Below are 20,830 nucleotides of genomic sequence, written 5' to 3'. Positions count from 1 at the left end.
AACTGAACTCAGCCCACTGGGTACAACTGTTTTTGTTCCAGCCCAATACCTACAAAAATTATATACAAAAGTGAGAATGTTATCACAAAGATTCAAACATGTCACACCATCATGACAACTTTAACTTGACTGTACGTACATACCCCAACCAGAAGCCATAGATTACAGGCAACATCCACACTATGCTAAAAGGTAGAGCTGCCGCTTCCAAGGAGCGGGACTCTAACCCTCAAGCTCATATGAACTCTCACTATCCCAAACAGGCAAAGCATCAATACAGCACCAAGACTGAATCGTACTACACCAGCTCCGACGCTCGTCGGATGTGGCAGGACTTGCAAACTATAACATACTACAAAGGGAAATACAGCCGCGAGCTGCCCAGTGATACAAGCCTACCAGACGAGATTAATTACTTTTTTGCTCACTGCGAGGCAAGTAACACTGAAACATGCATGAGAGCATCAGCTGTTCCGGACGACTGCATGATCACACTCTCAGTAGCTGATGTGAGTAAGACAGGTCAACATTCACAAGGCCGCAGGGCCAGACGGATTACCAGGACGTGTACTCCGAGCATGCGCTGACCAACTGGCAAGTGTCTTCACTGACATTTTCAACCTGTCCCTGGCTGAGTCTGTAATACCAACATGTTTCAAGCAGACCACCATAGTGCCTGTGCCCAAGAACGCTAAGGTAACCTGCCTAAATAACTACCGACCAGTAGCACTCACGTCTGTAGCCATGAAGTGCTTTGAAAGGCTATTAACACCATTACCCCCCCCCCCCTCCTCTCCCCTGTAACTATTCCCCAGGTCGTTGCTGAAAAGGAGAACGTGTTCTCAGTCAACTTACCTGGTAAAATAAGGGTAAATTAACATTTTAAAATATCCCAAAAACCCTAGACCCACTCCAATATGCATACCGTACCAACATACCAGATGATGCAATCTCTATTGCACTCCACACTGCCCTTTCCCACCTGGACAAAAGGAACACCTATGTGAGAATACTATTCATTGACTTCAAAACAGCGCTCAACATCATAGTGCCCTAAAAGCTCATCATTAATAAGCTAAGGACCCTGGGGCTAAACACGTCCCTCTGCAACTGGATCCTGGACATCCTGATGGGCTGCCTCCAGGTGATAAGGGTAGGTAACAACACATCCCCCACGCTGATCCTCAACACAGGGGCCCCTCGGGGGTGTGTGCTCAGTCCCCTCCTGTACTCCCTGTTCACTCATGACTGCAGGACAGGCATGACTCCAACACCATCATTAAGTTTGCCGATGACACAACAGTGGTAGGCCTGATCCCTGACAACAATGAGACAGCCTATAGGGAGGAGGTCAGAAACCTGGCCGTGTGGTGCTAGGACAACAACCTCTCCCTCACTGTGATCAAGACAAAGGAGATGATTGTGAACTACAGGAAAAGGAGGCCCGAGCACACCCCCATTCTCATCGACGGGGCTGTAGTGGAGCAGGTTGAGAGCTTCAAGTTCCCTGTTGTTAACATCACCAACAAACTATCATGGTCCAAACACACTTAAGACAGTTGTGAAGAGGGCACGACAAAGACTATTCCCATTCAGGAGACTGAAAAGACTTGGCATGGGTCCTCAGATCCTCAAAAGGTTCTACAGCTGCACTGTCGAGAGCCCTGACTGGTTGCATCACTGCCTGGTATGGCAACTGCTCGGCCACCAACCGCATGGCACTACAGAAGGTAGTGCTTACGGCCCAGTACATCACTGGGGCCAAGCTTCCTGCCATCCAGGACCTCTATACCAGGCGGTGTCAGAGGAAGGCTTAAGAATGTAAAAGACTCTTGCCGCCCTAGTCATAGACTGTTCTCTCTGCTACCGCAAGGGCAAAGCAGTACCGAAGCGCCAAGTCTAGGTCCAAAAGACTTCTTAACAGCTTCTACCTCCAAGCCATAAGATTCCTGAACAGCTAATCAAATGGCTACCCAGACTGTTTGCATTGCACCCCCCCACACCCCACCTCTTTTAAGCTGCTGCTACTCTCTGTTTACTATCTATGCAGTCACTTTAACTCTACCTACATGTACATATTACCTCGACTAACCGGTACATTGACTCTGTACCGGTACCCCCTGTATATAGCCTCCCTTTTTTATTTTACTGCTGCTCTTTAATTATTTGTTACTGCTCTTTTTTTATTTTTTACTGAACACTTATTTTTCTTAAAACTGTATTGTTGGTTAAGGGCTTGTAAGTAAGCATTTCACTTTAAGGTCTACACTTCTTGTATTCCCGCGCACGTGACACATACAATTTGATTTGATACGATTTGGAGTGCCAGATCAGAAACTGAAATATAGCGCCATCCGGTGGACACAATTTCTCCAGTCATAACATGTTGCAATACTGTACTAAAACTGAGAGCTCCAAAGGTGATCGCATATAGGCTATAAAGCCGAGAGAAATCACTGAATTCACCTCTATGGCATAGTGACGTGTCCAGTGTGCTGGTATTTATATATTATGGGTTATTAGTCACTCCTATCTAAGATCAAAGGATGTAGTCAGAGGAAAAGCACCAACATCCTGTTTTGATTTCACTCTGCTAACACTACACAGCAGAATGTTTTTTTTAATCATCTGAACAAGACTTGTGTATTATCATGTATTATGTCCACTACATATCATCATTAAGGATCATTTGATGCTTATTTATGATTCATAGGCACTAAACACTTACTGTTGTTGATGGTGTTATTTTCATATCTCTGACTAAGAAAGGTTGATAGATTATGTAGCCAGTTCCTGCCAAGGGGGAAGATGTAACAGTCTCATTAGACCTATGCCCTATATGTCAGACAGTTATTAACATATATCCACTTCAGGGTCTGTGGACAACAACAAGTTGGCATACAGTTAGTATAACCTCACAACAGCACATTATTACAGATACATGTGCAAAATGTCAGCCTTGCAAAGCACAGTGCCATTGTCAAAGATCAATACTGAGGTTTCAAAGTGGTTAACGATGCATACTATGCATAATATACCTGTTTTTATTCAACATGAATAGGCCTACTGTGTATTTTATTCATGTTGAATTTAGGCCTATTAGTAAATGTCGTAATTATATCCTACTGCAATGTATTATTCTGTTCGACACTATCTACAAAAAAAATGACAGCTGTCATATTTATTTCATCTCGTTCAACGCTCTTGAGAAGGGTCTCCTATCCAAAAAGCATTTTGAGTATTAAGTATTAAAACGGAGAAACTCAACCATACTTTAAATGTAAAGGTGCGACCGAACGCACTCCCCTCCCTCCCTCCCCTCTCCCTCTCTCGTCCCCGCCACCCCTTCAGAGTTTGTATTGCACTCGCTACAGAAGGAGGGTTCATGTGCACAGAATGACGTCGCACTGCAAGTCTGTCTGACTCCTTCGCTGTTTTTATCAGTCATTCTATCGAAGGGCTAGAAAATCATAAATCTGCGGAATTATGGTCCGAATGTGAGAATATCTGATGCGTCCGATCTATATGTCGCTCTCGGTCGGTGTGTCAAAGCAGCGTCTTGATGTTGAGGATTACGAGTGATATAGGCTACGCAGCTCAGCAGAGTTCTAGCCTACTGTTCTGTGCGTTGAGCTGTCAGAACTGAAACTAGTGGATGTATGGCAAGAGACAATGCAGAATAGCTGATGAGGGGGATATTGTAAAGAAGAAGATATAAGGTATAGGCTTGGTTTCGTGTCTTTATTCTCTCTTCTGGATTATTGCCGCCCAGCAACACAGCCACTTGACAAATCTGAATGTCGTAATTAAGGTAAGGGCGCCGAATGATATAGCTCGAGGTAGGTAAACGTCTTGTGGTTATTATAATACTTAGATGAATATGTCAACTCCCTAAACGAAATGTACATCACTTTAATTGTCACCGGAATTATCCCCAGGCAATCTTTAACTTTGAACTATATCCTGGGGGACCGCTCGGACAGATTGTGACCTACAGTATAGGCTATAAATACAATTAAAGGCTGCTCTCTTTCTCTCTAAACAATAAAAATTGCTTAATAATTTGACTTATTTTCGCCCAGCAAGCTATTGGCGCATTTATTTATTATGGAATCTAAACTTAAAATCAGTTGTTTATGACTTTTCAAAGATCAGTTAATAACAACTTGAACTTTGTCTCCAGCGACATTTCCATCAGATAATCATGCTTTACAATAAGAAATAATGGATAAGAGTACGGCTTGCTCTGCTGTCATTGCAGAACTGAGACGTCTGAAATGACCTGCTTGCTAACTATTAATGCACTTTTGAAATAGTTTTGCACACTCTTCGATCAGTTGCCATCAATGTCAAAACTGTGATGTTCATTTTGGTAGATCAGATTGCCCCTCAAAATATTGCATAGCCATCATCTGTCGTTACAACCTGGCATGTAGCCTACCTGTTTTTGTAGTTTGTGCGTCGACAACTATCCTATCTCATAAGCGTTCTCATTTAGTATAGCCTAACCCGTAATTAGGTCACCTCAATCAAAATATCAGTGTTTTTCTTTAGTCCTTCTCTTTGACAGTAGGCTACAACATAAGTTTACCAGAGTATAAATTTAGGAACAACAGCATTACATTACGCATAATATAAAGGGCTAAATGTGATAGCATGCGTCAATATTGCGCATTGAATTATTCTAGAAAATTGTTATATGTTTTCCAGAAGACGCTCAAAGATAGATACCATTTTCAAGTTATGTCGCAGCTATGTTGTGCCTGAAAAAACAATAGGGGATTGACAGAATAGTCGGACCAATCCGTGAATGGCGTGATGAAAGTTTATGTGACGCTGGGTCTGTCTCTATCCAATGGAAGTGCCCAAGAGGAGGAAATGGACACTATAAAAGCACGTCATGTATTCTTTATTTTTTTAATCAAACTGTACTGACTTGGCGATTTAATAGTACAGTTAGTGCAATTACTCCAGCAAACCAGAAATTATCATGTCATACATCTAAAGAAATGCATAACTATTAACTAACTATAAGGAACTTGTTATGTATGACCCCAGAGATATTCTGAGGTCTCCAAACATGATTTAGGCTGTCCCAAATGACACCCTATTCCCCCATAAGGCTCTGGTCAAAAGTAGTGCACTTTAAAGGGAATGGGGTGCCATTTGGGACACCATGCCTTAGACAAAGTTCCCCTATATAACCATTTCAGGGATTCTTAGTTTAAAATCCAAAGCAAATAAACAGTTAACTAAGTGAGGAGGAATGTCTAAATGATTTTCCAGAAATGACTGACTTGATTGACAGAGAAAATGCTTGATGATTTAAAAGGATACTTCACTTCGATACAGGCGATGTTTGGCAAAATTTTCCCGCGATAAAACACACTTAAGTCAATCTTAATGAAATCGCCACCCATTAAATAAATACTTTACACTGTTCATGCTTTAATAAATATTTGTGTTAAATTACAGTTTTTATATTCAGTAGTATGTTCTCAGCTTCGGCAATGTGAGATTCTAGCGGCTTTTGCATGATATGTGAATAATGCATAAAAAATACCCTACACTTTGAATTCATATTTAAACAGCATTTATCACATTAATGTATTCCTTCAACCTGCAGGTAAATCAATGACCCAACGATGGAGACCAAAAGATACCCAAGTTTCTTCGAAGGATCCACGGACACAGAGAAGAACAGATGGTCCCATGTCCCCAGCAGTGCCATGGACTACTGCTGCAGCGGAGCCGAGGAGGCCGACAGCCTGAACCTGAACAGCAACAGTGATGTCCTGATGGACATAGTCAATGTCAGCTGCTCTCCCAGCAGCAACACAGCCGACAGCAAGGAGAGTAACAATAACAACGAAGAGAAGAAGAAGCCAGAGCAGCAGCCTACTCTCAAACTGACCCAGAACCAACACCAGCCTTTTGTTCTCCCCCTCTTCAACAGTTCCCTCCATGGGAGGAAGCCAGAGATGATGGACTCCAAGGAGCTGTCCAAAACTGTGGCTGAGTCCATGGGCTTGTATATGAACGCGGCCAGGGAGGCCACAGACTTTGGCGGCTTCGGCCAACAGGGGGGTCATTGTAGTCCGGGGAAGATGTACCCAGCGGGAGTTTGCGGGCGCCCCTGTCTCGAGGACAGCCAGTGTGCTGCGTCCGGGGGGAGCCCCAAGTTGAAGTCCCCTTCTACTGGGTTCCCGAAGCAGCCTAGCTCCACCCCAGGGGATTGCTGCTCATCTGGAACCCCAGCAGGGTCAGCCGTCTTGGGCTTGTCTCTGTCCTGCAGCCCCCAGACGCCCAGCTCCATCTCCAGCCCCGGGGGCAGCAACAATCTAGTTTCGTCCACCACCAGCCCCACCTGCTTTGGGGGGCCGTTCGCCTGTACGACTATCAGTAACCCCGTCAACCAGCATAACGCTGCCGGACCAGCTCTGGCCCACAACCACGTCCACAGGAGGAACTCTGCCACCTGCAGCCCGGCAGGCTCCAGCACGGTGGGGTCACCTCCGCTCACCAGCCCCCTCAACGTGATGCGCTCGCCCATCTCCAGCCCTCAAAGCATGAGCAGCGTGCTCTCCCCACCGTCATGCAGCACCTCTACCAACATGAGGTCATCGTCTGTCTCCAGCCCCACTGGCAGCACCAACATGAGGGCTTCATTGTCTATCTCCAGTCCGACCACCGGGGGCCCCATGGCAATGTCCTCGAGCCCCAGGAACCCCTCTGGCGGCGGGTGTGGGTTTGCTGTGTCCAGCCCTGCTAGTGAACTGGGCCTGGTCCAAAATGACTCCAACAGTCCCGAGGGACGAAGAGACCAGCAGGACTTCAAGGAGTTTGAGTTCCCCAAGGTGGAGAGTGTGGACGGGGAGATGTTCAACGTAGGCCTGGACCACATGGGTATGGTAAAGTTCATCAAGAATGAACCCGACACGGACTATAGGAGCATGTGTCTGGGTAATGGTAGCAACAACACAAAGTGTAACCAGGCCACCGGCTGCCCCGGCAATGGCTCACCTTTCATCACACAGGTAAAAAGTGAGCCAAACAAAGATGGCGGCGGATGCATGAATCCTCAGTGCTACACTGAGCAGCAGCAGCAACACTCTATGGGTCTCTTCCAGTCAGGTCCGTCCGAGATTACCTACTTGTCCCTGAGGGACAACATTGACGAATACAGTCTCTCTGGGATCTTGGGTCCTCCGGGCACGGAGATGAATGGCAGTTACGAAGCCGGCGTGTTCCCCCACAATCTCCTGTCTAAAGTTAAACAAGAGAACAACGATGGCAGCTACTACCAAGAGAACAACAACAACGTTGTGCCCACCTCGGCCATTGTGGGTGTTAATTCAGGCGGACACTCGTTTCACTACCAGATCGGAGCGCAGGGGACAATGTCTTTCTCACGGCACGACCCAAGGGATCACGGGACGAACCCCTTGTTGAATCTAATTTCGCCTGTTACCGCGTTAATGGAGTCGTGGAAATCCCGGCCCGGCATGTCGCAGGGTCCAAGAGGAGAGGGCTATCCAGGTCACGGCTGCATGCCAGACAGCATGTCAAGGTAAGAAAGAAATCGATGTATGGACAAAAACAAACTGCATTGTGGGTACTGTAGTGTTGCTGCACAACTCCAGCACAGTAAGAGCGGCTGGCTGGCTCAGAAATGTTTGTTACTTTCAAAATAGAAAAGTTCAAGGAGAAAACAAACAGCATTGTGGGATTGTAGTGCTGCTGCACAACTCCAGTACAGTAAGAGTGCTGGCTCAGAAACTGTTGTTACTTTAGACTTGTTACTTTATGTTACTTTAGACTTGTTATAAGACATGATTGATTGTCCACAGCATCTGCGCAAAACACACCCAGTGGTATAATCCAAGGGCTCTCATGTGCAGAGAGATTCTCCCTGCTATATAGCTTTCGGGTGGAACTGAGTCTGTTTACTACAGTGTGACAGGATGAATGAAGGGGACAGTGTGTCTGACTTAAAGACCATGTTGCTCAGAACTGAGAGGTTAAAGAAGGGCGTTTTCTCCGAGTTGGGGACTACCAGAATACTAATAACAACAAGGCTTGGGAAAGGGAAAAGTAGCTGGATGTTGGCTTGGCTGGGAGAACAGGAACTAAGGGATGGGGTCCAGCATGAGATCGCAACATCGCAACATACACTGCTGCCCTGGCCCTATTCTCTACTGTATCCAACAGAGGCTAAAGTTTGTTCTCTTATCAGAGCTATGTGTATGGACAAAAACAACATTTATTGTACTGTTATTGAGAGGTCCTGAAGGGACCTTGTGTAATGCAAATATATTTTTACGAGCCTGGGCTGGCCATTATGTGGCGACGTCATAAATTATTATGAATGATTGATCACATGCTTTTGTTGCCAGATGTAGGAAACAAACAGTCGCCTGGCAGGGCAGAGCCCCGGCCACCAAACAAAAATAAACATGCAGAAAAACGTTTTGTTTTGCACAGGCAAATACTGTATGGCAACGTCTAACTTTGACACCGTTGATGTTCGGACAGTTTATCTGATGTCCCAGTAGAGTGTGAAACTAAATACAGCATTATGATATTAAGATCGAGGATGAATAAAACAAAAGTATCACAGCTATGAAACCAACCAGGAAATTGGAAAACATTGTCCAACTTTGTTGCAATTTCAGTATGTGAAGGAGTTACATAAGGAATCCCTTCCTTGCAGAAGGAGTTTATTTGTTTACAGTTAAATTAAAGATATGAAGATATGATTATGGTTCTGGTATTTGGAGAGTTTGGGAGTTGTTTTTGGTGTGATATATTATTTCATTTTTTCCATTTCACAGAGGGGATGTATATTAATGGTGGTATAAAATCTGAGCTGATCACCGAAGTCGTAAACGAATACATGACATGGCACACTGTAAATGCCCTGCTTATTATTGCATTTTTACCAGCTCGAGTCAGTGCAGGAAGCACTAAACAAATCTGCAAATGGTATCCCCTCCTGACTTACAAAACCTTGATACTCAGATGTTTCCCAAAGAGAAATATATATATTTGTTTCACCTTTATTTAACCAGGTAGGCTAGTTGAGAACAAGTTCTCATTTGCAACTGCGACCTGGCGAAGATAAAGCGTAGCAATTCGACACATATAACAACACAGAGTTACACATAGAATAAACAAAACACAGTCAATAATACAGTAGAACAAAGGAAAACAAAAAGTCTATATACAGTGAGTTCAAATGAGGTAAGTTAAGGAAATAAATAGGCCATGGTGGCGAAGTAATTACAATATAGCAATTAAACACTGGAATGGTAGATTGGCACAAGATGAATGTGCAGGTAGAGATACCTGGGTGCAAAGGAGCTAAATAAATAAATAAATACCAGTATGGGGATGAGGTAGGTAGATAGATGGGCTGTTTACAGATGGGCTATGTACAGGTGCAGTGATCTGTAAGCTGCTCTGACAGCTGGTGCTTAAAGCTAGTGAGGGAGATGTGAGTCTCCAGCTTCAGATATTTTTGCCAAGGAGGGGCCAGAAGTATACAGAATGGTGTCGTCTGCGTAGAGGTGGATCAGAGAATCACCAGCAGCAAGAGCAACATCATTGATGTATACAGAAAAGAGAGTCGGCCCGAGAATTGAACCCTGTGGCACACCCATAGAGACTGTCAGAGGATCGGACAACAGTCCCTCCGATTTGACATATTGAACTCTATCAGAGAAGTAGTTGGTAATCCAGGTGAGGCAATCATTTGAGAAACCAAGGCTGTCGAGTCTGCCAATAAGATTGTTGTGATTGACAGAGTCGAAAGCCTTGGCCAGGTCGATGAATACGGCTGCACAGTAATGTCTCTTATCGATGGCGGTTATGATGTCGTTTAGAACCTTGAGCATGGCTGAGGTGCACCCATGACCAGCTCTGAAACCAGATTGCATAGCGGAGAAGGTATGGTGGGATTCGAAATGGTCAGTAATCTGTTTGTATACATGTGATTATTTGTGGCAATGGGGCCTGGCTTGGTATGTTTGTGTTTGTTGGTTTTCCCCAGAGACAAGCAGAGAAGATTAGGCCTACTACTGCTAGGAACTAGGCTAGCACAATGGGTCAATGTGTTCCAATTTGGTTGCAACCAATGATTTATGTGTACACTAGTTGACTGATAGGGGGCGCTGTGTTGAAACCACCGTGCCTCCATTTTCGCACTCCCTTATGTTGTAAAAAAAATATTTTGGAAGCTTTAGAAATGCATTTATTAATGTCTACATTAATTTTGCCACATGTATTATATTACAGACACCTTAATGCATAATCTTAAATTATATTATGTGAGCTAAACATTTAAAAAATGAAAAAATACATCATGTATTTTCCTTTAGTATATATGTTTTAGCTTACTAGTGTTACTTTCCCCACTATAGCAAAATATACTTCAATACATGTAATTTTGTCATTAAAACAAATTGAAATACTGTAGAATCCCATTCATTCCTATGGAGGACTGCTCCTACTGGGGGAAGTGCCAATATGGCCGACTGGTGACTTCAAAGCCTCTAAATGGCCAATACATAGCATCAGCAATCCAGGGTTTATATACATCATTGGTCGTAACTAATGATTTCTCTCTCTCCCCAACCACTTTATTTGAACGCACTCACAAACAGATCTAAAACAATTATCCAGTCTCACTCAAAATAGCACCAATAGCACCATCCGGCTGGTTAAAAATGGGGCAATGATCATGTCAGCCTTTGTCCTGAGGCTGTTATGTTGGTCCAGGTCAGTCCCTGTCCCATTGACCTCCTATCGATAGACCATGCTACAATTCATCCAGTTGTTCTGGCTGTCTGATCAGGGCTATTCTTGTCATACTTGGCTATGGAATGGTCAGTCCACTTTTGGCATTCCAGTACAGTAGAGTATGTGACAGGGGGTTAGGGCATGTATTCAAAAAGTGTTTTTAGAGTAGGAGTGCTGATCTAGGGTCAGGTTATAAAATGTTCATAAAATGTTATTCATTATGAACTAAAAGTCGTAACTGATCCTAGATCGGCACTCCCAATCTAAAGACTCTTTGTGAATATGGGCCCAGAAACTTAGTTGAGATGAGGTGGGAATGAGTTAGATTTGCATGTAATTCTGTCAGCTCAATTTCTATGGTTATATGCAAAGTCATGTCATTTACTGTAAACAACCCAATAAAAAAACTATTTTCTACTGCCCTTTATGACCTAAATACTTGACTCTGCTTGTATAACCCTCTCTAACCCCCTCTTTCAAGATATCTGGCCTGGTTTGACCCCCCACTGATTTGAATAATGCTGGCTCATGATTAACAGAAATCAATTTCTCTTTCAACAGTGAGAATGATTATCCCTAGGGTACGAGCAGCAAATGAACTCAATGGTTTTTCCTAAACGGTTGGCCCGCCCCTGGATTCATTGTGTTTTAAATCAATACTGGACACAGAGGAATAGCCGGATGTTTGATTGGCAGAGAGAGAGCTGATGTCTATGTGCAGTGGAGTGACTATACGTGTGTTTGTCTTTACACACGTGTATTGTGTGTGTGTGTGTGTGTGTGTGTGTGTGTGTGTGTGTGTGTGTGTGTGTGTGTGTGTGTGTGTGTGTGTGTGTGTGTGCGTGTGCGTGTGCGTGTGTGTGTTTGTATGTGTGCGTGTGTGCCTGCCTAGAGTATCTGTGGGTTTCTGTGGGAATACAAGGCATGCAGTTCCTGCCAAATGACCTGGCCGTTACCTTGGAGACAACCTGTCTCTTCCCCTATGGTGGGAGCCAGAGCTTCAAGTGATGTTGACGGGATCACTGCCACCCTAGGCCTAATGAGATACAGCTTAGCCCCCTAATGTCAGGCAGGATGACAGTCAGAGGTGGGGCCTGGCCTGGCCGTATGGCAGAGACCCAGATACAGACACATCTCTGGAACTTCCCCACTCTATAAAACTATACACTTAGCTCCTCACAGGAGAGGTTCAATCAAACACACACTGGGGAAGACTAGCCAGAGTCCTGCTGTTCTCAGGGAAACAACACTTCATTCCAACTACACATAGCTCATCACAAGAGGAGGGGTTCAATCAAAACTGCACTGCAGAAGACCCATATGCCTGTGGTTAAGAAATATTGCTTTATTTAGTTATATTCCTGTGCTGAGATTGCTGTTTTTATGTGATTAATCAAAGTTTTTTGGAATCAGTTTTACTCAGTAAACAATGTATATGGTACCTATTAATTACATTTTATTAGAGTGTTTACAATCGTTCCAAGTAGCCAAGCGTTGCCGCAGTGTGATTTGGATTGACTTCCTGCCAGGATCACATAACCCCCAAAAGTCCAATTGCAGGAATTCTATGGTCCAGTTCAGCCCTGGATGGGTTAGTATTGTGCCCAGGCCAGTATTTCATCAGGAGAAAGTTACATAACCGTTAAAAACCAGCAAGAAACTGGAACTTCCTTTGATCAACTGAAGCCTTGGATGGCAGGGAGGAAGGGAGGGAGGGAGGGAGGGAGGGAGGGAGGGAGGGAGGGAGGGAGGGAGGGAGGGAGGGAGGGAGGGAAAGATTGAAACAGAGAGACAGAGAGTGAGAGAGGGAGAGAAAATCGAGAGAGAGAGAGAGAGAGAGAGAGAGAGAGAGAGAGAGAGAAAATCGAGAGACTGCTAGGTCGAAGTAGAGAGAGAAATCCCTGTGCAGTTAATATTTCTTTCAGGCTTCACTTTGGTTTCCTCTGTAAATGGGGTAATGTTTTTAATTAAAAATGACTGTTCGTCGGAGGAGTCTGGATTACTCAGAGCGAAAGCGTTTTAACTTTAATTCACAAGAGCAAAAAAAAAGAGAGAGAGAAAAAGAATCTCCTTGGCCCAGAATTATTTCCCGTCAGAGCCTAGTTTGCTTCAGTGCTTTGGGAGAAACAGGTGGCCAGCTGTATGCGGTGCAGAGATTGACATTTTGAACGCAGAGGATTTCCCCTGCTGTATTTAAATAAGATTATATTTGACTGTATGTTTTGTAGGGAATCCGATAGAAGTATTTACTGTTTAAAGCGTGTAGGGGACCCTACAGTCCCATGTACAATACAGTACTACTTTAAAGTCTGTGTAAAAGCTTAAAATCTTATTTTCAGTCTAGTTTCCTTACCTCCTCAATTGAGATATACACAGCCATGATCAAATGATCAATTATCTGAACAAAATATATTACTATAAAATGACCTAGTTTTGGGTGCTGGATTATTTGTGTGCTCATTCCCTAAATCTCCAGATCTCTGTGTCACCCTATTTAGAGAGTGCCCTGTTGACTGGGACTATGCTACAGTGTGTTGACATTTCTAGAGTTTTGTTTAAAACTCTTGAGACGCCATCCTAAATGACGAGCTACTTACAGGATAAATGCTGTCAAGCACCATTAAGTCATGGAAATGGTGTTAGTGTTTAAATCAATGTGGCCAGGGACCAAATTCAGATACAACCCAAAAGGCCCAGTACACTTGTAGGTACCTGGTGGCTGGGTCTAGATCAGTACCACAAACATGCAAATACAAAAAGAAAACATATTTCTCTATCATCCTCCCACTAAATGTTATGCTTATGGATAAAAGAGAGTATTGATTTAAAGTGACGCCGACGTTGATTTTTTTGCACATACTACATCTCGTCATTGTACTTCTATGGCACCAGCCTGGAGAAGAGGAGTAGAATCGAGTCAGGCGGAGGAGAGGAAGTGCCGGTTAAAAGAGAACGCTTTGCCTCTGGACCTGGGCCAAGTCCCAATGTTCTCCTGGCAGGATGAAAGGGCAGACTCCTGAGAGAACGCTAATAGCCCTTTAATTGTATGTTCTTCTACTAAATTAATGAGTAGCATTGATTTGATTAATTCAGACGCGGCTGGATACTAATATCTAATTAAATCCACGTCCTCGTGGTGTGGCTCGGTACGGCTGGCCCCAGTGCATTGTGGGTTGTGAGGCTGTGAGGGACGTTAGTTGCTCGTTTGGGATGTGAATGTGAAACAGGGGTGTTGGGGGTCATGTCCAAGGTGTCTTTCCCTGCCCTAGCAAGGAAAGTGTTGCTTGAGGAGGTAAAGACATTGAAGCCTGGGTCTTTGCTAATTCCACGTGGTCACATGAGAACTACTGTATGTCGGGTCCTCACCTTTGTGTTTGTGTGTGAGTGTGTGACTTACACACACACACTATTTTATGTTGAGTGTGGTATAATGCTGGATAAAAGAGGACTTATTAAACGACAGAGCTAACAGATGGAAAGTTAGTCATAGACTGGAGATATCACAGGGGTGATATATAAAAACACCAGTCATTATTATCACTATAAGGATTATGAGAGAAATGTGCTCAAAAATAATTACTTGAAGCTATGGACTAAAATAAAATAATTATTACAGTTGTCTTATGAAATAAATGTTGTATTATAACATTCAAAGACTGCCTTAGTTAAAAACACTGAACATGATTCTCTTCATTAAAAGATGAGAGGAGAAAGGAAGGATATGACCTAATTAATTGATACTCATACAGCGGTAACTACTAGTTTCCTACCTCCCCGTCTTTCTCTGTTGCTGCATCTCCCCTCTCTCTCACTCTTTGACTGTACATTCCTCTCTCCCTTCCCCCCTTTTCTCTCTCGTTCACTCTCTGACTGTACCTTCCTCCCTCCCTCCCTCATTTCTCCTCTCTCTCTCTCCCTCTGACTGTACCTTACTCCCTCCCTCCTTTCCCCTCTCTCTCGGACTGTACCTCCCCCCCTCTCTCTCTGACTGTACCTTTCTCCTTCTCCTTCCCTGCTGGGATCAGAATGCCTGTCCTCAATTCAACCTCTTCTTGAAAGGGTTTGATGAAACTTGCCCAAATTTCCAGGGTGGGCCGTACTGTAGGCACAGTCTATGTGTGTGTGTGTGTGTGTGTGTGTGTGTGTGTGTGTGTGTGTGTGTGCGTGTGTGTGTGCTCAGACTTTATTACCTATCGCTGACATACAGAGGCTTGTCCCTGTCCGTCATTGAGCTCTTTTACATACTGTATGAAGAGAATGTAACTGTATACATCTACCACTGCAACACAAAGCATGAGATTATTGTGACGACTGCCCTGGTTTCTATCAATAAAAGCTGAAATGTGAAATGGATGAGAATAGTGTCAGGCCTAGTTGATGAAAGAGTTATCAAGACACTGAGGCTCCTATCATTAAAATAGACGACTGTTTATGAGCTTCCACAATGCCCCTTTAAGTTTGTTCTTCATTGTTGGTGTAGGCTACGATTCATAACAGCAGAATTCGATTGTACGATTTTGATATTACGATAACTTAATTGTGTCCAGATGGATTTTAAGGTAGCAAATGTTTGATTTCTATCGATTTGATGGACAAGGACATAATTCACATTCATCCGAACTATAAAAAGCAATGTGATCCATACTACATTTTAGTTTAGTTCTTTGAGTGAGATCCATACTACATTTTAGTTTAGTTTTCTGAGTGGATTTCCCTCCTCTCCTTCTCAGCGCATCATTGTCTTCCTCCCTGCATTCTGATCTGCTCTACTGACCAAAATGGCATGGCTCGATTCATCATTCATGTTTAATTGGAGTTTGTATTCAAGTTCTGAACTGCTGTGTTTACTTAGTCTAGCTAGCATCTTGCTCATCGCTGGACATGACGGGACTCGATGTCACGCCCTGACCGTAGAGAGTCTTTTAATGTCTTTTGGTTTGGTCAGGGTGTGATTTGGGGTGGGCATTCTATGTTTTGTTTTCTATGTTTTGGCCAGGTATGGTTCTCAATCAGGGACAGCTGTCTATCGTTGTCTCTGATTGGGAACCATACTTAGGTGGCCCTTTTCCCTCCTTTCTGTGTGGGAAGTTGTCTTTGTTTGTTGGCATTATAGCCGTTAGCGTCACGGTTTGTTTGGTATTTTTTTTATTATTTTTTTATTTAACTAGGCAAGTCAGTTAAGAACAAATTCTTATTTTCAATGACGGCCTAGGAACAGAGGGTTAACTGCTTGTTCAGGGGCAGAACGACAGATTTGTACCTTGTCAGCTCGGGGATTTGAACTTGCAACCTTTTGGTTACTAGTCCAACACTCTAACCACTAGGCTACCCTGCCGCCCCCTGTTTGGTTCGGCGTCTTTTCTCTAATAAAAAGAGAATGTACGCTCACCACGCTCACTGCGCCTTGGTCCTCTTCTTTCAACGGCCGTGACACTCGACTCACAGACATAAGCGGAAATGGATGTCATTAAGGAAAACACTTCCAAAAATGTTAATTGTTCTGCTTCAGCAGTCCGTTAACTAGGTCAACACACACCCACGTACACATACGCTCTGTTCTCTTCAGAATATGTCTAATACATCTGAAGAAATGGCACTATGGCTATGTGATGGCATCGACCTATATTAGTAGTAGCATACTCTCACACAGAGCTTCTCTTTATATTCTAACCCGGTGTGCTCTGTGCTTTGTCGGGTCTTGAGTTGCACCCATAAAAACCCACCCCATAAAATCCCTGGTAGATTGTTATGACTCAGGCTATTGGGAGCTTGGCTTTGTCACAAAAATCATGTATGTAGCGCCCTGGGGACAGGCTCTGATAGTGTAGCACCCTGGGGACAGGCTCTGATAATGTAGCACCTTTGGGACAAGCACTGATACAGTGACCCAGCCAAGGTAAAAGGAGACTTCCAGGGGTCTGGTGACAGTCCATAGAAAAGACACTGTATCACATTACACAGAGAGCTGACACGGACACAATTGGGTGACCAAGACGTAAAAAGGGGTAAACTGGTTTAGCAGGAATCAAAATGGCTGCCTATTTCAGGAAGGGATGGAGGGTAGGGTTAGAGAATCATCCTGTAATTGCCAGGGCTTTTGTGTTAATGACAATGACATTGGCCCACAATGGTCCCTGTTATGTAGAACAGATCCAACGGTATTGTGTACAGGTTGTGTGAAGGTATGTGTTGGGGTGGCTCTGGCGCCCTAGAACACTTGTGTGACTTACAGGCTGTTGTATTGTTGTGCATACCATGTTGTGCAAACGAAAAAATGTTGACTTGACAGTGATATTTTCATACAGTAATGGTGAGAGATATTTGTTCCCATGTCGTGTTTACGAGTGTGCCTGGCTGCCATGTCCAAATAGACTGGTGTCTTTTTAGGGGAAGACCTGGTCATAGGTCAACCTGGACCAACCTAGATCCAAAATGGCAGATCAGGATACACTAGAACCATTGTGTTCCTTGTCAATTGGCTCCGTGGACCCACAACGTTTCTCTACAATGCACTGCCCTAGGACTGGCACCCCCTGGCCCTGGTTTTACTGTACTGTACCTGGCACAGGACAGACATTCCCTGTTTACTGTCTGCTGTTGGTTTGGCTGACACCAGCCACTTGGTTTCAGCTGCTTGGTTCAGTCTAATCGGTTAGGGAGACAGGGTGGCTTTTATTTGGATTTAGCCCTGTTAAGCAGGTGGGTTTCTGTCCCGGCTTCAATAGGAGCCATGTTTTATATACAAACTGCCTGGGTTAGTAAGCCAGAAGGGGCTAGGGTGGTTGTGTTGTTAGTTACAGTGGCCCATACTTTGAGATTATGGTTCCAGCCACAAAAGACACCTATGAAGTTATGTTAGTTTTACTTTTGAATAGTTACTATACATTACTCTCAACACAATACTTGTTGTCTTCTTCTTTGAGTAATGTATTCATTGGCAAGGTAATTTAGAGGGTAGAAGGATCCTGCATGCTTCAGGTGTCCATGCATATGATTCTTCTTGTGCTTCTTGTGCTTCAGCACACAAAACATATTTATCTTGCAGGAGCACTGTCTTGTCTATAAAAAAAAGAAACAGAGAAAACAAACAGTGTTTTTTCCTCTTGATGCAAATTCAAGTAATACCCGTTGCAGAGTAGATCTTACTAATGCAAATTAGCATTTAATCCGGCGTTTAAGGCATAACTGGAGCACAAATCTGGAGTGATAATTTGCAGTTTTACGGTCTGAATGGATGGCTCACTCACATACTTAGAGGCTTGGGCCAGTCAGCCAGCCAGCCAGCCAGCCAGTCGGCACTTAAAACACAGGTAGTAATGCAGCTAGCTAGCTTGCTCCTTCAACCCAGCTTTAGCTAACACAATAACCCAGCTTCAGTAAACAACTCAAAACAACAACAACTAAATTTAGGCCCTCTAGATGGCTGTGGCACATTGTTTTTGTGGAATGAAACTAGCTCCTTTAGCAGAAGCGTCAGCTAACAGCTAACACTATGACACAGCTTCAGCTAACAGCTAACACGAAGACACAGCTAACAGCTAACACTATGACACAGCTTCAGTTAACACTATGACACAGCTTCAGCTAACAGCTAACACTATGATACAACTTCAGCTAACACTATGACATAGCTTCAGCTAACAGCTAACACTATGACACAGCTTCAGCTAACACTATGACACAGCTTCAGCTAATAGGTAACACTATGGCACAGCTTCAGAAACAACAACTCTTGCCCCAACACTGCACTGTATCCCATCTAGATACGGCTGTGACATATTGTTTATGTGGTGCCCACTCTGGTAGAGCCAGTCCACTTTTCTCCCCATTATTCGGAGGGGGAAGTCTGACCTATTTATGCTCAATGCATTAGCTAGCAGTGTGCTTCAGCTTCATTTTGTATCAGCCCAGGCAACAGTTGTTATCTTTGGCCTTGGGTAGACCATGATTGCATTCCAAATGGCACCCCTTTCTCTTTAGTGCACTACGTTTGACCAGGGCCCATAGGGCTCTAGTCAAAAATAGCACACTACATAGGGAATAGGGTGCCTTTTGAGAAGCACCCCAGGGCTAACAGGGCTGAGTGTCTGTCAAGCTACATCCAGGAGTGTTCATTAGGGCCTCTCTGAAAAACTAGCTGAGTAACCTGACTAACGAGCTTGTACGCTACAAACGTTTCCATGGTAAATGGCTGTGTCACTTTACTGCCCTTACATTTGCCATTGAAAGCGAATTGTTTTCCCTATATCCATCCACACAGTCAAATGTACCCTGACTTCCACATACTGTAGTTTCTTTGAACAGAGTAGTCTATTGTCAGTTCATTCTCTAAACCTCTCCTCTGATGTCTTTCCCAGTTTATTGACAAGGAACACGTGCAAAAGCTTCTGCAGACGGTTTGTTTTTGGAGGAGGAGGATGTTTTCTTGGGTTGTTTTTGACACGTTTGAGATGCCTGGAGTTCTTTCTTCCATTCCAGTGTATGTACTTACACCCCTGCAACATGTACACAGTCATTCTTCTAGAATTGTAAGAACAGCTGTTTAAAGAGCATAGATGTTCAGGTACTCGGCTGACACCATTCCATCAGGCCTGCGGGACAGCTTGTTTGACAGGTCGTGTGAAAGGTGTTGAGCAGACCTGTTTGAGACCAGCCCAGGGAAGGATCCAAGTCACTCACAATAGAGCCTAGAGACGTTTCCACAATCATCAAGTAAACCAGGGGACAGAAAGAAAGAGTTTGTGGCCTACATATGGTCTTACAGTTTAACAGCCTATATCTACAATGGTGGTGTGGTATAATGGCATAGCCTTGGTTATTATTCTTGCCAGTAGAGCTTCCCACGCAATGTTAACCTGACACTCCTGGGCAAACACCCTCCCTCCGATCCTATTCATCACAACCATAACTCCAACTCCAACACGTCAGTCCCAGATGCACTCCCTGAACCCTTGACCCCTGGGCCCTGAGTTATACTAACAATGCTCTGTTAATAGGGCCCCTTTACCATTCACATGCTCATAAATAAGCTTTTACTATGGATATTTTCTACCTTTTATGGATTATTTTGTCCATATAGATTTTTCTTTCAATGACTGTCCAAATGAGAGGAATAAAACATCAGTGTATATTACACCGAGGTGTGAGAGGTTGAACAGCCCAATCACCACAATGTCCGGTTCATAGGCTCAGTCTGGAAATGTACGTTGTGTTTTGCCATTGCTTGTTATACTTCAGCCCACACCAGTTTCCTACAGTACAGTGCTGCTACTAACAGTCCATGTCCGAGGCAGTCACTAACAGATGCCATGGAGCGGACAAATCTATGTACAGTAAGATTCTGTTTATGTTGCTGGGCTGGTGTCCTCTGTGCTAAGAACAGGGTCACGGACATTCTAGAACCAGATGTTGAAAGCCAATAAAAACGGACAAGTCATACCAGAGTGACTGTCAGTTTGTCCCTGCTGTACAGTACGTGACAAATAGAGGCTCTTTCCATCTCTGTGATGGAAGTTTGCCGACACATCTTATAAAGTCAGAAGAGCACAGATTCAAATCGAAATAATCTACTGTTAAAACGGGCCAAACTACAATACAAGACTCGGAAGGCTACAGATTTGAATCTAAGCCATCTGCCGTAAAAACAGGTCAAACTGCAACTGGTCAAACCAAACACTATCAATGAGGGCCGTTGTGTCCTGTTGTCTCCCGGCTGTGCTGTAATGTTTATTAAAATCCCCTTTGTGGTTGTATTAGACATGCTCCAGTGCCGGAGTGGCATTTTCAACATCCGAACAAAGCTACATCTCATTACATAAAATATAAAACACACACAACCACAAACGTGTGCACACACGCATATAAAAACATACACTACCATACTATGAAAAAAAGTCCAAACACTCACAGTGTGAGGGGTGATTTCCCCATGTGATTACACTGGAAAGAGACAAAACTCAACAAGAGAACATTTCCATACGGCAGAGGATGAAAACCTGTTAATAAGAACTGTGCACCCACAATGCATGCA

The 20,830-nt window shown here is 43.8% G+C and overlaps 1 protein-coding gene across 3 annotated transcripts in view; it reads left to right on the top strand.

Annotated features, from left to right (window-relative positions):
• Positions 1-3,379: 3,379 nt before the first annotated feature.
• LOC135507577 (mineralocorticoid receptor-like) overlaps positions 3,380-20,830 on the top strand; it is a 106,929-nt gene continuing 89,478 nt past the window's right edge. For 2 of the 3 annotated variants that reach the window (XM_064927099.1, XM_064927097.1), the window contains exons 1-2: positions 3,380-3,811; positions 5,627-7,570. In XM_064927099.1, coding sequence (XP_064783171.1) covers positions 5,646-7,570 — 1,925 coding nt within the window. In that variant the 5' untranslated portion in view covers positions 3,380-3,811; positions 5,627-5,645. Of the gene's footprint in view, positions 3,840-5,626; positions 7,571-20,830 lie in introns of all 3 variants that reach the window. The other variant, XM_064927098.1, reaches the window with a different exon arrangement.

Source organism: Oncorhynchus masou, chromosome 21, assembly GCF_036934945.1.
Source record: "Oncorhynchus masou masou isolate Uvic2021 chromosome 21, UVic_Omas_1.1, whole genome shotgun sequence".
NCBI lineage: Eukaryota > Metazoa > Chordata > Actinopteri > Salmoniformes > Salmonidae > Oncorhynchus > Oncorhynchus masou.
The sequence above is the reverse complement of the archived record's forward strand: the minus strand, read 5'-3'. Positions and strand labels throughout refer to the sequence as shown.